The 18,927-nt window shown below is 51.5% G+C and overlaps 1 protein-coding gene across 1 annotated transcript in view; it reads right to left on the reverse strand.

Moving 5' to 3' along the window:
- Positions 1–16,757, reverse strand: part of RBM19 (RNA binding motif protein 19) — a 121,167-nt gene extending 104,410 nt beyond the window's left edge. Inside the window, exons 1-12 of the mRNA XM_082853569.1 lie at positions 16,645–16,757; positions 14,277–14,459; positions 13,775–13,900; positions 13,554–13,592; positions 13,080–13,272; positions 11,671–11,879; positions 9,266–9,346; positions 4,824–4,902; positions 3,817–3,888; positions 2,593–2,796; positions 1,105–1,235; positions 171–292 (exon numbers count right to left, since the gene is read on the reverse strand). Coding sequence (XP_082709695.1) covers positions 171–292; positions 1,105–1,235; positions 2,593–2,796; positions 3,817–3,888; positions 4,824–4,902; positions 9,266–9,346; positions 11,671–11,879; positions 13,080–13,272; positions 13,554–13,592; positions 13,775–13,900; positions 14,277–14,459; positions 16,645–16,680 — 1,475 coding nt within the window. The 5' untranslated portion in view covers positions 16,681–16,757. The remainder of the gene's footprint in view (positions 1–170; positions 293–1,104; positions 1,236–2,592; positions 2,797–3,816; positions 3,889–4,823; positions 4,903–9,265; positions 9,347–11,670; positions 11,880–13,079; positions 13,273–13,553; positions 13,593–13,774; positions 13,901–14,276; positions 14,460–16,644) is intronic.
- Between the last annotated feature and the right edge of the window lie 2,170 nt (positions 16,758–18,927).

The raw sequence follows: 18,927 nt of genomic DNA on the forward strand, positions 1-18,927 counted from the left end.
ACCACAAAAGTGAGGCACCACTGATTCTTCCCATTTTGCAGATGAGGAAACTGAGGCTCAGCAAAGTTATGGATGAGGGGCTAAAGCCACCACGAGGAGTCAGGGTACCCTGGCAGCTAGGCAAGGAGGGGCGAGGGCAGCCAAAGCCTGGGTCAGAGGCAGGTATGGACCTGGAGCTGTTGGCTTTGTCTTTTGACTCTTTCTTCTTCTTGTAAGACGATGATCCTGGGGCGTCTGCGTCCTCGCTGGCCTCCTTCTTGATGGTGGATGGTAACACGTGGAGCATCCTGCCCTGAAGGAGGACGAGGGGAAGGGGGTAAAGACAGGAAGGGGGCAGGCGCTTCTACATCCTGCCCCGGGTATGTCGGCCTCTCCATGACGGGGCTGGACCCAGCACTGAGACCCTTGTCGCAAGACGGGGGGGCCTCGGGCAGGATGCCCACGAGGCCGCCCTGAACCCAGAACGGGGGCCTGGCCATGTGGCACAGGGGCCTGACTTTGTGACGGGGGACACCTGACAAAGCTTCACAGAGGACGCTGATCAATTTGTAAGTGACACCTGCAGGGCTCCCCACCCGACTCTGTCCCTGTGAGGGTGTGAGCTCCACATGGGAGGAGCCAGGTTCAGCCTGCAGTCACAGGGGATCAATAAATCATGAATGAATGAACGAACGAACAGGAACAGGAAAGGGAGGCGAGGCAGCCTGGGGCTTCAGCTTGTGTGCTAAGCACGGTATTTGGAAGAAAGCAGCGTTTCTTACATTCTACTGTAGCCATTTCAATGACTGGGTCAAAACTCTTTCTTTCCTTACTCCTTCCTCTTCCAAGTGGTATTTTGAGAGCATGTTCATTTAATCCACAGACACTTTTTAAGGGCCCACTATGGGCCAGGTACTCCTCTAGGGGCTAACGATAGACCCGTGAACAGGACAGAGCAGACCCTGCCCCTGGAGGCAGCTCAGATCAGGAGGCAGCTTCACGTGCATCAGGTGTGCTTCCCTAGAAGCGTGGGTGTGGTTTCGTGCCTGCGGGCATGCGCACACGCCCACAGCCTCTCCCCATCACCTGGGCCCCACAGCCGCCCGCCATCCCACGGGCCATCACCTGGAACACCTGCCCATCCACCTCCGCGTAGGCCTTCACGGCATGCTCCGGGAACATGAAGGTGACGAAGGCAAAGCCCTTGGGCTTCTTGGTCAGGCTGTCGATGGGGTAATGCAGCTCAGACAGGGGACCTGAGGGTAGGAAGGGCGTCAGTGTCCTGCAGGCCACAGCTGGGTGAGAAAACTCTGGGCACTAGTCAAGCTATGGGTTTTAAGCAGGGAGAGCGTGGAGCTGCTGCCGTCGCTTGGCCCAGGACAGAAGGTGGCAAGGGGCTGCCGTGAGACCCCCTCATGGGTCAGGGTGTCCTTCCACAACCCTTCGTGTGTCTATTCTGAGAGCAGAGGTGTCTGGCCTGGACCCTCCTGCATCACATACTATACGTGTGGCCTCGGGCAAGCCACAGGGCTTTACGGGCCTCAGGCTTCTCATCTGTAAAATGGTATCGTTAAGAATACCCAGCTCGGAGGACGGCGGGGAGGGTTAAACGCACTAATACTTGTCATGTACTAAACAGTGCCTGCTGGTGACGTGGGGCCACAGAAGTGTCTGCTGGGATATCATTATGATGCTCGCATTAAAGTACACACCTTCCACTCTGAACACCAGGGTGTGACCAAGTCCTCCTTCCCGGGTTTTATCTTCCCGGATGGATACTTCGAGTCTACTGATGACCCCCTCTCCAGTGCCCGGCCCTGCCACGTAAACCAGGGCACCAGCCTGTGCGGGAAGATCTGGCGACAGGACAGCAGGACACAGGCCAGGAGGTGACACCAATTTGCCTGACCGCAGAATCCTACTCAGGGCCTCCTTGTCCAGAAGACAAGCGCTCGACTGAGCTCGGATCCCCTGCAACCCACAACTGGTCTCCGAAGAGAAGCGGGGAGACGCTCCAGGGGATCTCGCCCTGCCTTTCTGAGCCCTAACTTCCTTCCCTTCAACAACCACGACCTTACAAACAAGCACAGCTCCATGTGCCAAGGTGAACTACAGGCCTTCAAGTCTGTGTCCTGCAGAATAAAGCCAGCAACCGCGACAACAATGAAAATAGCCCTCACTAGCAAACGCATCCGGATGCCCGGTCTGGAGAGCAAGACTATTTAGACAGCAGAGTTCAGACTGGGGAGCACTTCATATCAACACACACAGTGAGTGGGCTTCCAAGAGCAAAGCAAGGGTTCAGATACCAGGGACATCTCAGAAAACTGTACCCAAACCCCGTCAGTTCTGAGTTTAGTGATGAAAGCTAAGGGAGTCTGGGTTCAGACCACGAAAGGTGCCTGTGATGCCATCTAGGACTTCGAGTTCTGCTGTCTACATACTGTTTGAATCTTCACAGCAGCTCAGAGATGGTGAGGCCCATTTTATGGATGAGAAAACTGAGGCCAGAGGGGGCCATCATTAGCCCAAGGTCAAGAGCTGCAGGAGGCACATGGGGACTCGGACCACCCGCTGCAGGTGCCTGTGGTGAGCTGGAGGCCACGTCCCTACCATATTTGGAGAAGAGCTTCTCCAGGTCTTCCTCAGAGCTGGTGTAGGGCAGGTTTCGCACAAAAAGCCTCCCAGAGTCGGCCAGGTCCTCTTCCTCTTCATGCTCCCCGAGTGTCCGGCCTTGCCAGGGTTTGGCGCTATTCTCTGGGGGCACCTTGGCTGCGGGGACGTTCTTTTCCCTAAACACCTCGATGTAGCGTCCACCTGCACAAGGAGAGGCAGTCAGGGCCCCGGGGGATGCCCGGAACCTGCCAGCTTCCAGACGCTGTTGCTGCCTTCCGGAAGCCATGGTGAAGGTGGCTGGTGACAGCGCCAGACACCAGGCTCTGTTAACCAGGGTGGCGGCCCCAGCCAAAGCCAGGCCTCAATCTCACTTATCCTGCGAGCTCGGCTTTAGCTCAGGGGGGAGCCTGCCTGGGCCGCCTGGCCCATGGGGCTGCATCCTCCCAATTCCAGGGCACGGCCCCTGGCACTGCCCTGGGAATCATCTCACGTGACAGCCCAACCCTGAAGAGCCACCTTGTGCTGCTGCTGAACTGCGTCCATGCATTGCCCCGGGCTCCTGATTAGACCACGACCACCACCATCACCTCCACATGCACACAGCAGGTGCTCAATAAACACCTACCCCCTGACTTGCTAGCAAGACCGCTTAGGTTTCTCCTCTTCCCTAACAGAACTTGTGTCTTCACAAGGGGTCAATGGCTGGACCTGAATCACCTGTCCATACCAGGGACAGGCCAAAGAGCATGTCCTTGGATATCTTGTTCAGGTGACCTCCCAGCTCCAGACCCTGTACTTGCTGTTCCCTGTACTTGCTGTTCCCTGTACTGGAACGGCCCCGCTCCACAAAGCCAGAGCTGGCTCCCTTTACCCCTCTGGCTTTTGTTCCAGTGTCACCGGCTTAGTGTGGCCCAAGCTGACATGATCCCGTTTAAAATGCACCTCCTCCCATCCCGGCCCTCTCCTGCATCTGTCCACAGCACGGCCCCTCTGGTTACCGCCTGTCTCTCCCCTCTCGATCTCAGTTTCCTCTACAGGAAACTTAGCCTAATCTCTGCCCCAGGAGGGCGGGGGCTTTGGTCTGTTCTGCTCATGGCTGTATCCTCTGTGCCCAGGGCAGTGCCCGGCAGGCACACAGCAGGCCCTCAATATAACCTTACAGAGCAACTGAATGATCGAACCCCTGCCACCACGTGGCGTGGGGCCGCCCAGCATCCTTACCCATGTATTCCCTGTTGCATTTCAGAGCTTTCCTCACTTCCTCTTCACTGCTGAAATCCACAAAGACGTACCCTGTGAAAGGACCACGACAAAGGTAAGGGCTGCAGGCCCTGCAGACGATCGTGGGAGTCACGGAGGAACACCCATACTGTGCTAGGTGTTTGGGGGAATCTGAGCAGAAAGGGTGGGGGGAACCTGTACTTTTCGCCCAATCTCCAAAATACAGACACTTCCTGATGCCCCCCAGGCAAATTTCCCTCTGTAGGAAGCCTTCGGAAACGGGAGAGACTTGGCCTGCCTCCCAGCCTCACCCTGTCCTGACCAGTGCCTGCTCTTTGACCTTCTCTGGACAAATGCCTGTGGGTGCGGTGCTGCAACCCAGCTTGGCACCAAGGGGCCACCTCCACAGTGACTGCCCGTCAGTGCCCGCGGCCCTGACTTGCACAGACGAGCACGTGGAGTCTTCCCTAAACACGAGAGACCTCGCCTCCCCACTCTTCTAGGAGTTAAGTGACGTGCGCACGGACACACAGCTAACGCGTGGCAGCGCCGTAACCTGCGCCAAAGCCTGTGGGTTTTGGTCTCTATCACAAGACCCTCCCCTGGGGGGCTGCAAAAGCCCCCACCCAGCCCACCTGTCCTTGGGCCCTGCCCCTGGACCCTTCCCCCACCAGCCAGGGGGCCATCCTGAATCTGATCACGGCCTCCCCTTGCTTTGAGCCCCCGGTGGGCCTCTGCATCTGGGCTGAAGGCCGCAGTCATTACTGAGCCCCCAGGCCTGGGGGCTGGGCCCTGCCTGCACAGGTGAAAATCTCACACTAGGCTGCCAGCTGCAGGGGACAAGAGGCAGACCCCTGTCCTGAGCACTTTCACCACATCCACAGAAGTGGGGACCACAAATAGGAAAGAAAGTAGCTGCCCTCCGAACACCTCCACAGTTCCACTGCCCCAACCTTCCAGCTCTAGCATCTGCCTCTCCCGCCCCCTCGAGACAGCCCAGACCTTACCTGTTTTGTTTCCATGGGCATTTCTCACTATTCGAATGGCCACCGGTTTCAGGGGTGCCAGGAATTCCATGACATTTTTCTGTGAGGAGAAGAAAAGTTTTTTCCCAAAAGTGCAAACCGAATAAAGAAACATGGGTCAAATTTCTGAATTCAGAAAGGACACCAAAGTGTTTCATCTTTTGTAGGCTCTCTCTTTCCTCTAAATTATACACATTTTCTCCATCGTAAATTAAAACCGCCTTGGAAAAGAAATTTTTTTTTAAGTTGGAGAAGAAACAAGGAATGTAAATACAGAATAGTAATGGCACCATTGGTATTTTAAGGTACTGCTTCTGATCTTTTTTCCCAACTACCTTTTACTTAATTGGGGTTAAACCCAGCTTTCTTCACGTCTCATCAAAGCACGATTATTTGTCCATGTTACTTCACAGGGATGATACACATAGAGTACTGTTGTAGATGGTTCCCAATTTTCTTAACTACTTCTCTATTATTTGGACGTGAGGGTGATTTAAACTCTTTTTAAAAAATGCACAAACACAGAGAGTAAAAAATTTAGCAAATAGTGAAAAGCCCCAAGAAGAAAACAAAAATGGTCCTAACTGCAAGGCCCAGATCACCTTGTTGGCACTCCAGACGGGGCCAAGTGTTCCCTGATGGGGGGGGGGGGGGGCTTTCCCCCGCTGAGACCCACTAATTTAACCACTTCTCTAGTGATATAGCATAGAGGTTGTTTCCAGTTTTTTGTTTTTATAAATAAAATGACACAAATTAATACATTAATTTATAAATAAAATAAGAGAAAATGCGGCAATGAACATTCTTGCACTGACCTCTTGGTGTTCCTGGCTGATTCGCCTGTAGTGCAAATTCCCAGCAAGGTAACTGCTAGGTCAAAGGTACGTACGTATATTTTAAATTCTGACTGATGCTTCCAGATTGCCTTCCAAAAGGCTTCACCGCAAACTTCCCCCAACAGTGCATGAAACAATTTATTACTGAATATAAAAAATTTCTGCAAAAATGTAACCTTCCTGTTTTGATCTGTATTTCTTTAATTATGAGTGAACTCAGGCATATTTCCCAGCCATTTGAATTCTTTCTCTTAGAAGACCTCCTATCTTTCGTCCACTTTTCTATTGGGTCATACGTAGGTCCCAATATCTACTTACCTATTTGTAAATGAAAGAAGCAGGTTTTTGTCTGTTGTTTGTGTTATACATGTCTGTTGTTTGTCTTTTGACTTTATGACAAAAAGTTGCCTTAGAGAAGTTTTAAATGTTATCTAGTCAATTAATCCATCTTTTTCTTATGACTACCAAGTTCTGCAAACTGCTTAGAAAGGCATTCTTTTTTTTTTTTAATTGAAGTATAGTTGATTTACAATGTTGTGTTAGTTTCTGGTGTACAGAAAAGCAATTCGGTTATGTGTGTGTATATATATATATATGTGTATACGCATATGTGTGTGTACATACGTGTATATATGTGTATGTATACATACACTTTTTCATATTCTTTTCCATTACGGTTTATTACAGGATACGGAATACAGAAAAGCATTCTTCATTCCAAGATTACAAGTGAATTCAATGCTTTCTCCTAGAACTTTTATTGTCTCAGTTTTTTATCTTAAATCCTTGATGCATCTGAAATTTAGCTTGCTATGAGGAGTAAGGCGGGGCTCCACCTTTTTTTTTCTTCACAAAAGTTAACTGGTTGTCCCATTACTATTTATAGAAAAATCTCTCTTCTCTTCATTGATATGAGACACCCTATCCTAAATTAGATGCTTATACATATGTGAGTCTATTTTTGAATTCAATTCTATTGAATTAACCTGTGAACAGCTTCGCCTGAACCAAACTGTTTTAATTACTGTAGCTTTAAAACATGTTTCAACATCTTGCAGGGGAAGGGTCTATTCCCACAGGATGTTCCCAGCTGTTCTCCGGGATCCCACCCCCACTCCCCCAATCCTGACGAAACTCTGTGATCCCACTGAATTTACTCATTTATTCGCTAATTAGGGAGGAACTGGCATTTTTACTTTCTAAGAATGTATGGCTTTACATTTATGTTAGCATTCGTTTAAATCCCTCAGTGGAACTGAACATTTTCTTTATATAGAACCTATAAAACTTTTATTAGAATACCTATAAAGTCCCCAATACATAATTTTCATTAGAATATCTAGAAATAGACTGTCTTTTCGTTTCTTCCTTCCCTTCCTTCCTTCCTTTTTTTCTTTCTCTTTCATAAAAGTAATTTGTTTTTCCATTACATTTTCTGTTACCGTTTGTGGAAAAAAGTGATCATTTTTCATGTATTGCAAAAGTCCATCTAATGTCCCCCGTCCCCACTGAAGCACATGATTTTCTGCATGGTTGGTACTGACAGAACTCTGACTCTAAATTAGCAGACAATTCAGGTAGTCCAGTAGAACCCAAATGCTTGTTACTCCGAAATCCGATTAAGTTTTATTTAAAAAAATAATTAGCAAATATACAGACTCAAAAAAGGTGAGTACTTTGAGAAAAAAAGAGCATAAAATATAATCAGGCACTTTCCAAAAGAGGATGCACACATGATACACAAACGTGAAAGAATGATTGACCTCATTAATAATTGAAAATATAAATCAAAATGAGATACCATTTTGACCTGTCACATTGATAAAGATTAATACCCAGGGTTCACAAAAATGTGCACTCTCATTCTCTGCTAAGGGAGTATAAACTGGCCAGGCTTCCAGAGTGCAACTGGCACTCTGTATCAAAGACTTAAAAATGTACTGAATACATGGATGTGCTTAATACAGTACTTATCTGGAGCAAGGGTTGGCAAACGATAGCCCACAGGCCAAATATTGCCCACGGCCTGCAAGCTAATAGTTTTTACATTTTCCAAGGATTATCAAAAAAAAAAACAAAAGTGCAATAGCCCATATAGCTCACAAAGCCTAAAATATGCACTAAATGATGTTGATAGAAAAACATCTGTTGACCTCTGATCTCAAGAAATGTGCTGACTGCATTATTATTCAAATCAGCAGAAGATTGGAAACAATCCCCATGTCTCAATTTAGGAGGTTGGGTGAGCGTAACACAGTGTGCCCAGAGTAAAGAATAGCATGCAACGTGAAAAATGATGCTGTAGCAGAATATTCACTATTCAGAGATATTTATGACATAATGTGATGAGGGAGGAAAAGAGTTTCAAAGTAGTTCCTACTGTAGGATTGCTTTTTAAAAAGAAAAGACACAGGACTTCCCTGGTGGTGCAGTGGTTAAGAATCTGCCTGCCAACGTAGGGGACACAGGTCAAGCCCTGGTCCGGGAAGATCCCACATGCCGCGGAGCAACTAAGCCCGTGCGCTACAACTACTGAGCCTGCACTCTAGAGCCCGCGAGTCATGACTACTGAGCCCGCGTGCCACAACTACTGAAGTCCACGTGCCTAGAGCCCATGCTCCACAACAAGAGAAGCCACCGCAATTAGAAGCCCGTGCACCGCCACGAAGAGTAGCCCCCTCTCATCGCAACTAGAGAAAGCCCAGGCGCAGTAATGAAGACCCAACGCAACCAAAGATAATTTAATTAATTAATTTTTTTAAAAAAAGAAAAACACAGGTCAACGTTTCTATACAAAGAAAAAGATGTCTAAGAAGATATACTCAGAATTTATTACTGGTTGTCAGCGTATGGGATATAGACGGGGGAGATTGAGGGGGGCTTGCTCCAGTTTGCCTGGGACAGTCTTTACTCCTATAGTAATCAGACCTGTAGGTAATTAGCTCTGCATCCTGGTACCCCATCTGGTTAGCACTTCTCTCTCAACACAGTTTGGTTGGCAATTTATAGAGTGATAGGTAATTTTTACTTCTTGTTCTTTAGCTACATTAAAAAACATTTCCTAGGCTGAACTTCTACTACTTTCACGAGGAGGGAAATTGACAGTGTTCTCTCCTGTGTAGACCCAGAGTTAGCAAACTACAGTACGCAGGCCAAACGTGGCCCACTGCCTGCTTCTGTAAATAAAGTTTTATTGGCACACAGCCAGGCCTATTTGGCCACCTATCCCCTCGGGCTGCCTCTGTGCTACGACAGCAGGATTGAGTAGTCGTAACACAGACCATACTGATCACAAAGCCCTGAGTATTCACTAGCTGGTCCTTTCTAATTTTTCAGCAGAAGTATGCCCGCCCCTAGCATAGGTGACTGGTGACTGAGACCAGTCCTTCTTGGTCTCATATAGGCGGCCCTGTTTCCCGACCGTGACAATGCCCGAGATCCTGTGTGTCAGTCTTTCTGGCCCCCAGTTCCCTCCAGCTGAAGTCCTCAGCTGATCCCGAAGCTCCCGTGCAGCAGAGGCTCCTGGGACCCTCACCCTCGTCTCCTGCTCCCCGGGGCTCCTCACCCCGCCCCGTTACTGGCGCGTACCTCTGTGACATTGAACGGGGCTCCCCGCAGCTTCACGGTGTGGGTGGTGGTGCGTTCCTTCTGGTTGGCTGGTGTCTCGGTCTGAGTGATGGCAAAGAACAGAAACGGCCACAGTGAGCTCCCTGGTGCAGCCGCAGGAGGTGCCGACCCGGGCGTCGCAGTGAACGCTGCAAGGCCCCTGGTGCCGGGGCCAGCTGGCAATGCCGGAAGCATCGTGCCTGCCAAGGAGGCAGAGTCTGGCCAGAGCCTGCGGTAGGAGGTGCCAAGCCTCCACGTGCCCCTGAGATGAGGGCCAGAACCACAGGCCGGCTCGCTGGGGGTCTGCTCACAGGGGCGCCAGGCACACGGAGGGGCAGAGCCTGGGAAGGAGCCCTGAGGTACGGTGACATTTGCTACCACTTATGTAGGGCGTATTCTGTGCCAGATGTTGTGCACTTTGCAGACGCAGCTGTCCTCCTGAATCTTTAAAACAATCTTACAGGGTTTGGGACGTCTTCTGTAGTTTTAGAATCGAAACAGCTCTGAGAAACCTAATCTTTTGGTTAATTTGTTTGGCAACAAAACCTGCCCTGACTTAGACTCATTTGCCGGCAAAGCCCACTCTGAGCTGTTACGTCACAATTTAGGGTTTACGTCTACCCCAAGTAGATGAGCGATCATTTCTAGCTTCACTGCAGAAACAGTCCTGTGCTTTTATGGACCCGTGTAAGTTATGGGGTATCTCCCTGAAACCTGGAGCTTCTGATTTCCACTGCACACCCAGGTGCAGGGGTTTTGGAAACTGGACACAGAGACCAGCGCTCTGCCGAGCATCACCTCACATGACGAAGATCAGAGGCCCAGAGAGAAGCGCCTCACCCCATCCCACGGCCACTCCACATCAGGTCAGAGGCCCAGAGAGAAGCGCCTCACCCCATCCCACGGCCACTCCACATCAGGTCAGAGGCCCAGAGAGAAGCGCCTCACCCCATCCCACGGCCACTCCACATCAGGTCAGAGGCCCAGAGAGAAGCGCCTCACCCCATCCCACGGCCACTCCACATCAGGTCAGAGGCCCAGAGAGAAGCGCCTCACCCCATCCCACGGCCACTCCACATCAGGTCAGAGGCCCAGAGAGAAGCGCCTCACCCCATCCCACGGCCACTCCACATCAGGTCAGAGGCCCAGAGAGAAGCGCCTCACCCCATCCCACGGCCACTCCACATCAGGTCAGAGGCCCAGAGAGAAGCGCCTCACCCCATCCCACGGCCACTCCACATCAGGTCAGAGGCCCAGAGAGAAGCGCCTCACCCCATCCCACGGCCACTCCACATCAGGTCAGAGGCCCAGAGAGAAGCGCCTCACCCCATCCCACGGCCACTCCACATCAGGTCAGAGGCCCAAGGAGAAGCGCCTCACCCCATCCCACGGCCACTCCACATCAGGTCAGAGGCCCAGAGAGAAGCGCCTCACCCCATCCCACGGCCACTCCACATCAGGTCAGAGGCCCAGAGAGAAGCGCCTCACCCCATCCCACGGCCACTCCACATCAGGTCAGAGGCCCAGAAAGAAGCGCCTCACCCCATCCCACGGCCACTCCACATCAGGGCTGGGACGTGAACCCACGGCTCCCTGACTTAGCCACACTCGACTACCTCTTTAGAATTTCTAGGATAAAAGGACAGGAGGTGGCAATTAGAAGGGAAAGAGAATGAATGGAGGGAGAGGCGGAAGGAGAAAGAGGAGGAGGGAGATGAAGGAATGAAGACCCAGAGGATGTGTGAAGCTGCCCTAAGCAGAGCGGACCCCCGGGTGGAAGACGGGGCGGCCATCCCCAGAGGAAGCACCCACGTTTATGACCTAGACTCCAGAGCCCAGCAGACCTGGGTCTGGGTGCTGACCCCACCGCTTCCCAGCCGAAACCTTGAGCGAGTCACTTCCTTTCTCTGGGCCTCAGTTTCCTCACCTGTAAAAGGGGACAAGAATCCCCATCCCCCAAGATTCCCATGAGATTCAACGACAAATGACATGCCAGGTACTGAACCTCACATGCAGTAAGTGCTCAATTAATTTCATCCATTATTGTTGATCACGGGCTCACACCCGTCTACTTTGCTAGTAACTGCAAAGTACAATATGCTTGGGATACTTTTTCCGCTCATTTACGCCCCCCTCCCCCCCCAGTCAAGAGGGGCAGGCAGCCTCTGTGTTAGCGACAGGAAATAAATTCAGAGAGGGAAGATGCTTGCCCAGGGTCACACAGCAAGCAAGCAGCAGTACCGAGACCTGAAGACAGGTCTCTGGGCCGCTGAGCTGTCTTTCCCCGATGTTACAGCCCCGACAAAGGGGCTGCAGGGAACGTGGGCGAGGGCCAAGCAGACCTCCTCCCTCCCCAGGCTCCCAAGCTCACCCCGATGCACACGCACCTCGGCTCGGGCCGCCTCCCTGTCCTGCTGGGCGGCGGGGGTGCAAGAACCCTCTTCCTCGGCCTCGCTCCCTTCCTCGCAGTTCACGGCTTCATCTTCACTCTCCTCTGAGGATGGTGACTCGGCCTCCACCACCTTGGATTTCAGGTAATCCATGTCCGACAGCTCCTTCCGTGTGGCTGCCTTGGGTTCGAGGCTGCTGTCCTCCTCTGGAAAAACGGAGAGGTTGGGAGCCGGTGACGGTTGTGAGCAAACGAGAGGGCTGGAGGGCAGACAGCATGGGGGTGTGACCGGTGGGTGGCACGTAAGGTGCCAAGCCTGAGGTGACCAGGGGCCCCGTGCCAAGCAGCCAGTCCCCAGTAGGTCCTTGAATAAATACCGTCAAGTGGGGAGAAACTGATGGAGTTTTGACAGTTTCCGTGCTACACACTGAGAACTTCGGGGTTCCCTCACCAGCCTCGCCAACTGCGAGGCTGCGTGACTTTTTTGAGCCTACAGAGAGGACTCTCACTCCTCGATCAAAACACACCAGGGGCTCCCAGATGCTCTCAGGGTGAAACCCAAACTCCTCGTCGGGCCCGGTGAGCTCACTGGCTTCTCACCGGCTCCCACTGCTACAGCCACCCTGAGCCATGTGGAACCCCCCTCCAAGTTCCTGTTTTTCCTTCCCTCTGTGCCTTTGCCATGCCGTTCCCTCTGCCTGGAACCCCTTCTCTCACCCCATCCCTTCTGAGTCGCATCAACTCCCAGTGAGTCCTTTGGATCCCAGCTCTGCAGAGACTTTACCAGCCATAAAACTCACGTTAAATTCATTCCCTCATCTTTTAACCAAAGTCGATTCCCACCCCACGACCACGGCAGTCACCACGCTGAGCCACAGTCGCTCACAGGTCCATACGCCCCCCCATGACACTGTGACCCCCTTCTGAGGACAGAGGTTCACTCCCTCAGTCCTGTGCTCAAGGGCCACCTCCTCGGAGGCCTTCCCCGGTAACTCTCCCGTCCCCCTTTCCTACATTCCTCCCTTTCCTGCTTTCTCCCTGCAGCACCAGTATTCACATCATATACTAAATAGGAAACCAATGTCTTTATTGTTTCTCTCCCCAACCAGGGCGACAGCTCCACGGGGGCAGGATTCCCTGTCTTTTGCTCACTCCTATATCCCCAATGCCTGAAATAGCACATGGCATACAGTTGGTGCTCAATCAATATCTGAGTGAGTAATCAACTGACTGAATAAGGAACCAGGATCGGTCGAAGCCGACGTACCCGCAGGCGGGATAATCACTGCTCCACGGGGCAGCGTCTGACTCGCAGTCTCCTGGGCCCGGCGCAGAGGGGCCCCAGGTCACGTGTGCACAGGCCCGGGCGCTGCAGGGCGCGCACTCAGGTAGGGGCCACACCCTTACCTTCCGGGGCCTCTCCGGCTCCCTCCTCCTCACTCTCCTGCCCCGAGTCGGAGTCGAAGTTCAGGTAGTCTTCGGCCAAGTTGTTCTTCCCTTTCGAGGGCTCAACGTCCAGGGCATCATTCGCCCAGGTGGCCACCTGCGTCCGCTTCTGGTGAACTGACAGGAACTCCTGGAACTCGTTATCTTCCCTCAGCTGCAGGTGCCGGGTGGCAGGGAAGCAGGAAGGAGGGAGAACAGGCAGAGAAGGTTCAGGCAGGGCTCACCCTTGCTAACTCTTCAGAGGGTAAACACATCTTCCGAGGCCATTTCCCCCAGTTTCTAGAGGACCTCTGGGGCCAGCTGGGTCAGTCCCAGGGAGGGTGGCGTGGACTCTTCATCAGACAGAAAGACCAAGGAGCCACAGCCATGGCAAGGCACTGACTGCCGGGCCCGCCCTCGCCGCCCGCCTTCCGTTTGTCACCAGGACAGACTCACCTTCTCCAGTTCACCTGCTACCTTTTTCTTCTTGTCATCCTAAAAACAGAAGGCACAGGTGGTGAGGGTCACGATGAAAGGAGATGGAAACACACTGCCCTGGGAGGGCTGCTTTCGGGAACCATCCGAGAGGGATTCTCAGGTCCCTCCCTCTCCCCTGCCTTCCCGGGGTGACCACCCTGCTGACACCCGGATGCAGCCAGGAGTGCCCATCCACGCACCTTCTTAGTTTCTGGGGAGATGGAGTCTTTGTCTTTCGGAGGGGGCTTGGACTGGCTTGTTTTCTGGGCATGCTTGCTCCAGGCTCGGGGCTTTGTCGGGTCCCCAAACGACTTGCAGAACTCTACCTGCGAGGGACAGAGAGGGGGATGATGACACCTGCCACCACGCCCGGCACAGGCAATTCAGCCACTGACTGGGCGAGTGGATGAATAATTAGACCAGCGCTTCTCATCCTGGGACCAGCAGCATCACCAGCACCTGTAAGCCCGTGAGACGTGCAAATTCTTGGATTCCCTCCCCCAGCGTACAGAATCAGAAACTCTGGGGAAACTGTTTCCGCAAACACTGCAGGGGATTCACAAGCATGGCAGCTTGAGAACTGTGAGGAACACCAAAGATGCCACGGTCTGGAGGGGACAGGCTTTGGACTTGAGCGTGGAGAGAAAGAGCCAGTGGGTCACTGATGACAGGCAGGAGAGGGCGAGATTCACACCCACTCACCGTGATCCGGGACATGTCGATAAAACTCTTGTTGAAATGGTTCAGCGCTGTTTGGGCCTCTTCCTCGGACTTGAAGCCGATGAAGCCGAACCTGCGGAACTTGCCGCCTTTGGTGAACTTGAGGCTGCAGTCTGTCAGTGTGCCGAAGGCGGTGAACAGCTGCCGGAAACGCTCCTCCTTCATCTAGGGTGGAAGGGGGACGATGAGGGGGGGGAGCCGGGGAGCCCTCAGAGCCAAGGGGACAAAAAGGGCTGGAAACCTGAGGCCCTGGGATTCCCCGGAGGTGACCTTAGAAGGGGCGGTTGCAGAGCATGCGTTGCAGCTGGACCCGGTTCCAGTTCTGGCTCCAACACTTACTCGCTGTGTGACCTTGAGCAAGGCCCTTCCCCACTTCATTGATAAGGAAATCAAGACTCAGAATGACTGCACTGAAATCTTTCTATCCTGTGGGCTGCTAGGAGGCTGAGACCTATCGTACAAGCAGCCCAGCATCCTGGCTGCTGCATAGTAGACACCTAATAAATGCCTGTCACAATGATGTGTGAACTAAGGAAATGGTAAACTACACAGTGCCTGCTAATTGTGGTAGAAAGGAGTATCCTTTCTACCACAAGGAGTACACAAGATCTCTCAAGCTATCTTTATAGCTTGGTTTTAGGACTCCTCATAAGCATGGCTCTATGTCCCTATACCGAGCTCTCACTTTCATTTCTTGGCTTATTTACCCAATGACTACCTGCTGACTCCCACTATGAAAAATAAGAAACCTACGTCATCTATTTCTCCCTTCTAGTCTCTGTTATTTAGTGGCTTCTTAAAACTTTTTATTTTATATTAGAGTATAGCCGATTATCAATGTTGTGATAGTTTCAGGTGCACAGCACAGTGACTCAGCCATACATATGCATGTATCCATTCTCCCCCAAACTCCCCTCCCATCCAGGCTGCCACATAACACTAAGCAGAGCTCCCGGGGCTATACGGTAGGTCCTTGTTGGTCATCTGTTTTAAATATAGCAGTGTGTATATGTCAACCCTAAACTCCCTAACTGTCCCTTCCCTCCAGCCTGTTATTTATTGTTTTTAATTCTTCCATCATTTATTCTAAATAGTACACTTAAAAAATACCTAGTATTGATCCATCCGTCAGCTTTAGATAGCGTCTCCTGATGCCTCACTCTGATGGATGAGGATTTTAGCATGGCTACTCTTCCTTCCCCTCTCCACTACCATCTCATTTTGCTTCTCAGTATGGCTGTGTCTCTTACCATTACACGTCTTGTTTGATGAATGAAAGCGTTAATAACAGTAGTAGTAGTAGCTAACGCTTTGAGAGCTTACCATGTAATTACATTAAGGGTTTTGAAATGAGGAACTTGTCAAGAGATGCAAGCCGTAAAGATGGTTACTCCTGGAGAGAGATGGAGGATAGGATGGAACAAAAGACTGTGCTTCTCGTTTTATACTGAATTTTAAAAATCGTATGATAGGTCCCCCCCATCCGCCAGGGGGGGGAAAAAGGTAAAGTTAAAAAACCACAACAATGAAACAGAAATGGTTTTATGTTCTCACTCTTTCTAGAGTACACAAGATCTCTCATGCCATCCAAACGGCACATTTTGTATTCTGGGAATGAGTATACTGGCCACGCCAGTCGTGTAGGGGCTCTCTATCCAAGAAAAGTCATAGTGAAATAGGTACGGATGATTCACTTGGGCACAATGCACTAACCGTCTGACACCACACATTCAGCTATTTCTTCACTCTTTTATTCAGCATGTATTTACTGGATACCTACCACGTGCCAAGTTCTGTGCGGACTCTAGGCGGAGACAAGTACGACTGGGGCACCCCTCCCCACTTACTGGATAAGTTGTTTAAAGCCCTGCACACTCACTCAGTTTTCTTAGACTATTTACTCCTACCTTCTCTAAAGGCGGGAGTGGGAACTGGAACGCAGGTCCTCAGTCTATTGCTCCCCACTTTCCTCCCAGACAGTGTGCCGAGTGGGAGAGGGATACAGGCGCAGTGTCTGACCCAGTCACGAGTCAACGCAAAAAAGCGACTGACAAGAGGGCTGTGGGAGCAAGGCATTCGACACAGCGTGGGGGCTGGCATGTCCCAGGGAAGGAGGTGTCTGGCTGGGATCACGTACCATCGGGCCGGCTGTGAAATCCTGAGCAGGAACTCTCCCCCTCTCCCAAATGTCAACAGGGAATCTGCCGAGAAGCCCCTTTCGGGCTCTAAATCCTCCGGGAATCCTTCCCGAGATCGAAAGCCCCTCAGTTCTCCCCAGGCACCTCCCTCCCACCCTCCAGCTCCTAGCTGGTCCCAATTTCAGATTCTCAAGTCCAGGCTCTGCACTCACCCCATCTGGGAGGTTCTTCACGATCAGTCGCGACATGGCGCACGGTCCCACTGTTGTGATTCCAGCACGAATGGCCGGCGACTACCACCACCAAGTTTCACGCTACGGCTCTGGGCGCCGCCATCTTCCGCAAGCCGGAACCAAGTCACGTGCTCCAGGCGTAGCCCGCCCCGGAAGTAGGCGTGGCCAAGGAGATCAACCCAAGGAAGTTACACCCTCCAAGGGGTGGGCCTGAGCGCTTGCGTTCTGCGCAGGCACAGGCTGTTTGGAGGCGCTTGGAGAGACCAACGTAGTGGCCAGGCCGCCAGGGGCCGCTGGTACCTAATATTGGCGGGGGATTGCCCGTAGGCAGAACAGCGTTTTAGCTCTGCTTGGGCTCGGAAATCGTTTTAGCCGCTTCCTGTATTTAAACAGGATCCTGGCCCAAGATAGTTAAAATGCAATCAAAGGAATAATTTCAATGAGCCTAGGCTCTTGCATCTTCCCACACTAAAAGTGCTAAAATCATTAACTCGAGATGTCTGTTTCTGTGATTAGCAGTAATCTTTTTTTTTTTTTTTTTTGCGGTACGCCTCTCACTGCCGCGGCCTCTCCGGGGCCTCTCCAGTTGTGGAGCACAGGCTCCTGACGCGCAGGCTCAGCGGCCACGGCTCACGGGCCCAGCCGCTCCGCGGCATGTGGGATCTTCCCGGACCGGGGCACGAACCTGTGTCCCCTGCATCGGCAGGCGGACTCTCAACCCCTGCGCCACCAGGGAAGCCCAAGCAGTAATCTTTTGATATTCAACTACATTTTTCCCCCCCCAGTGGAAAAAGTCATATATCCTGTCATCTCCTTTACCTCTTTGGAACAGTCCCTCAGAGCTATCTGAGAAGCTGTATCTTCCTGGGCTTAAGTCCTCAGTAAGTCTGCCGAATAAAACACAATTCTCAATTTTTAGATTGTGCATTTTTTGTTTGCAGTCGACGTAGGATTATGGGGTGTATTGGTTCCCTACCACCTACTCCAAGTTTCCAGAGACTTAGTGGCTTAAAACAACAGAAATGTGTTCTCTCACAGTTCTGGAGGCCAGAAATCCAAAATCAAAGTGTCAGCAGGGCTGAGCTGCGCCCGGAGTCTCTGAGGGAGGACCCTTCCTCCTAGCTTCTGGGGGCTCCAGGGGAGCCTTGGCTCTGTGGCTGCATCACGCCAGCCTCTGCCTCCGTCTTCATGTGGTCTTCTCTCCTCTGGTGTCTGAATCAATCCATCTCCCCCTCTGTTCTCTCATTAGGACACCTGCTATTGGGTGTAGGGCCCATCTTAAACCCAGGATGGTCTCATCTCAAGATCCTTAGCTTGATGTCTCTAAAGACCTTTTTCCAAGTAAGGTCATGTTCACAGGTTCCAGGGGAAGGATGTGGGCGTGTCTCTTCAACCTATTACTTGAGGATTTACTTGCTTGCTAATAGGTTACTCTGAAGGTCAGGCTTCGCCCTGTCCACCTCTTACAGTAGACTGTCTATTCAAAGAAAACACACACACACCCATGTAAAAATGTACCCTCAAGCCTAGAGTAGGTGACAAGGGGTCACTGTGTTTCCAAGTCATTTTTTATTCAACAGCTATTTATTGATACGTATGAAAGGCTCTTTAATTAAATGACAATTAGGGGGCTGTTTTCTGCACACCGCAAGCCTGGTCAGAACAGGCTGGAGCAAGCTTTACGAGGCAGTGCTGAGATCTTAGCCTTTTATGAGAGGGCAAGTGTGGGTTGCCGAGCCAGGCCTGGTTTCACGTACTTTTCTTTTATTATTTTCAGGAACTGCCTTTATTAAAATGTGCAACCAAACGTAGCCCTCCCTAAAGAAATTCACAAATCAGAAGGCCTTTCAAAGGTATTAAAAGAAAATGGAATGCTCTCGGCTAATCGCACCACCCAACTCTCGGCCAAGAAAATGTGGTCCCCACATGTCGGGGAAAGGAAGAACCGTTCCTGGGCTGTATATCCCTGGGCTTTTAATAAACAGCTAGGTTGTAACATTATTATTAGCCTTCCTGCTTTCCTGCCTTCCCGTTTTGTCTCCGGCCTCCTTTTCTCTCCCACCAAATATTATCCAGGGGCACCTGGCCCCCACCAGGCTGGGCTCTCTGATTAGACATGGGGATTTAAAAAAAAAAAAAAAAGCAGGTAAATCTAAAATCTAAACTAGCTCCAATCCATCACGGCTGCCTTCACAAATGTACTCAGGCAATGAGAAGTCTGTCTAGGCTCTGCAGTAATTGATGTCCCACCAGGGAAAGGCC

The sequence above is a fragment of the Leucopleurus acutus genome (genome assembly GCF_964270905.1).
Source record: "Leucopleurus acutus genome assembly, chromosome: 13".
Lineage (NCBI taxonomy): Eukaryota > Metazoa > Chordata > Mammalia > Artiodactyla > Delphinidae > Leucopleurus > Leucopleurus acutus.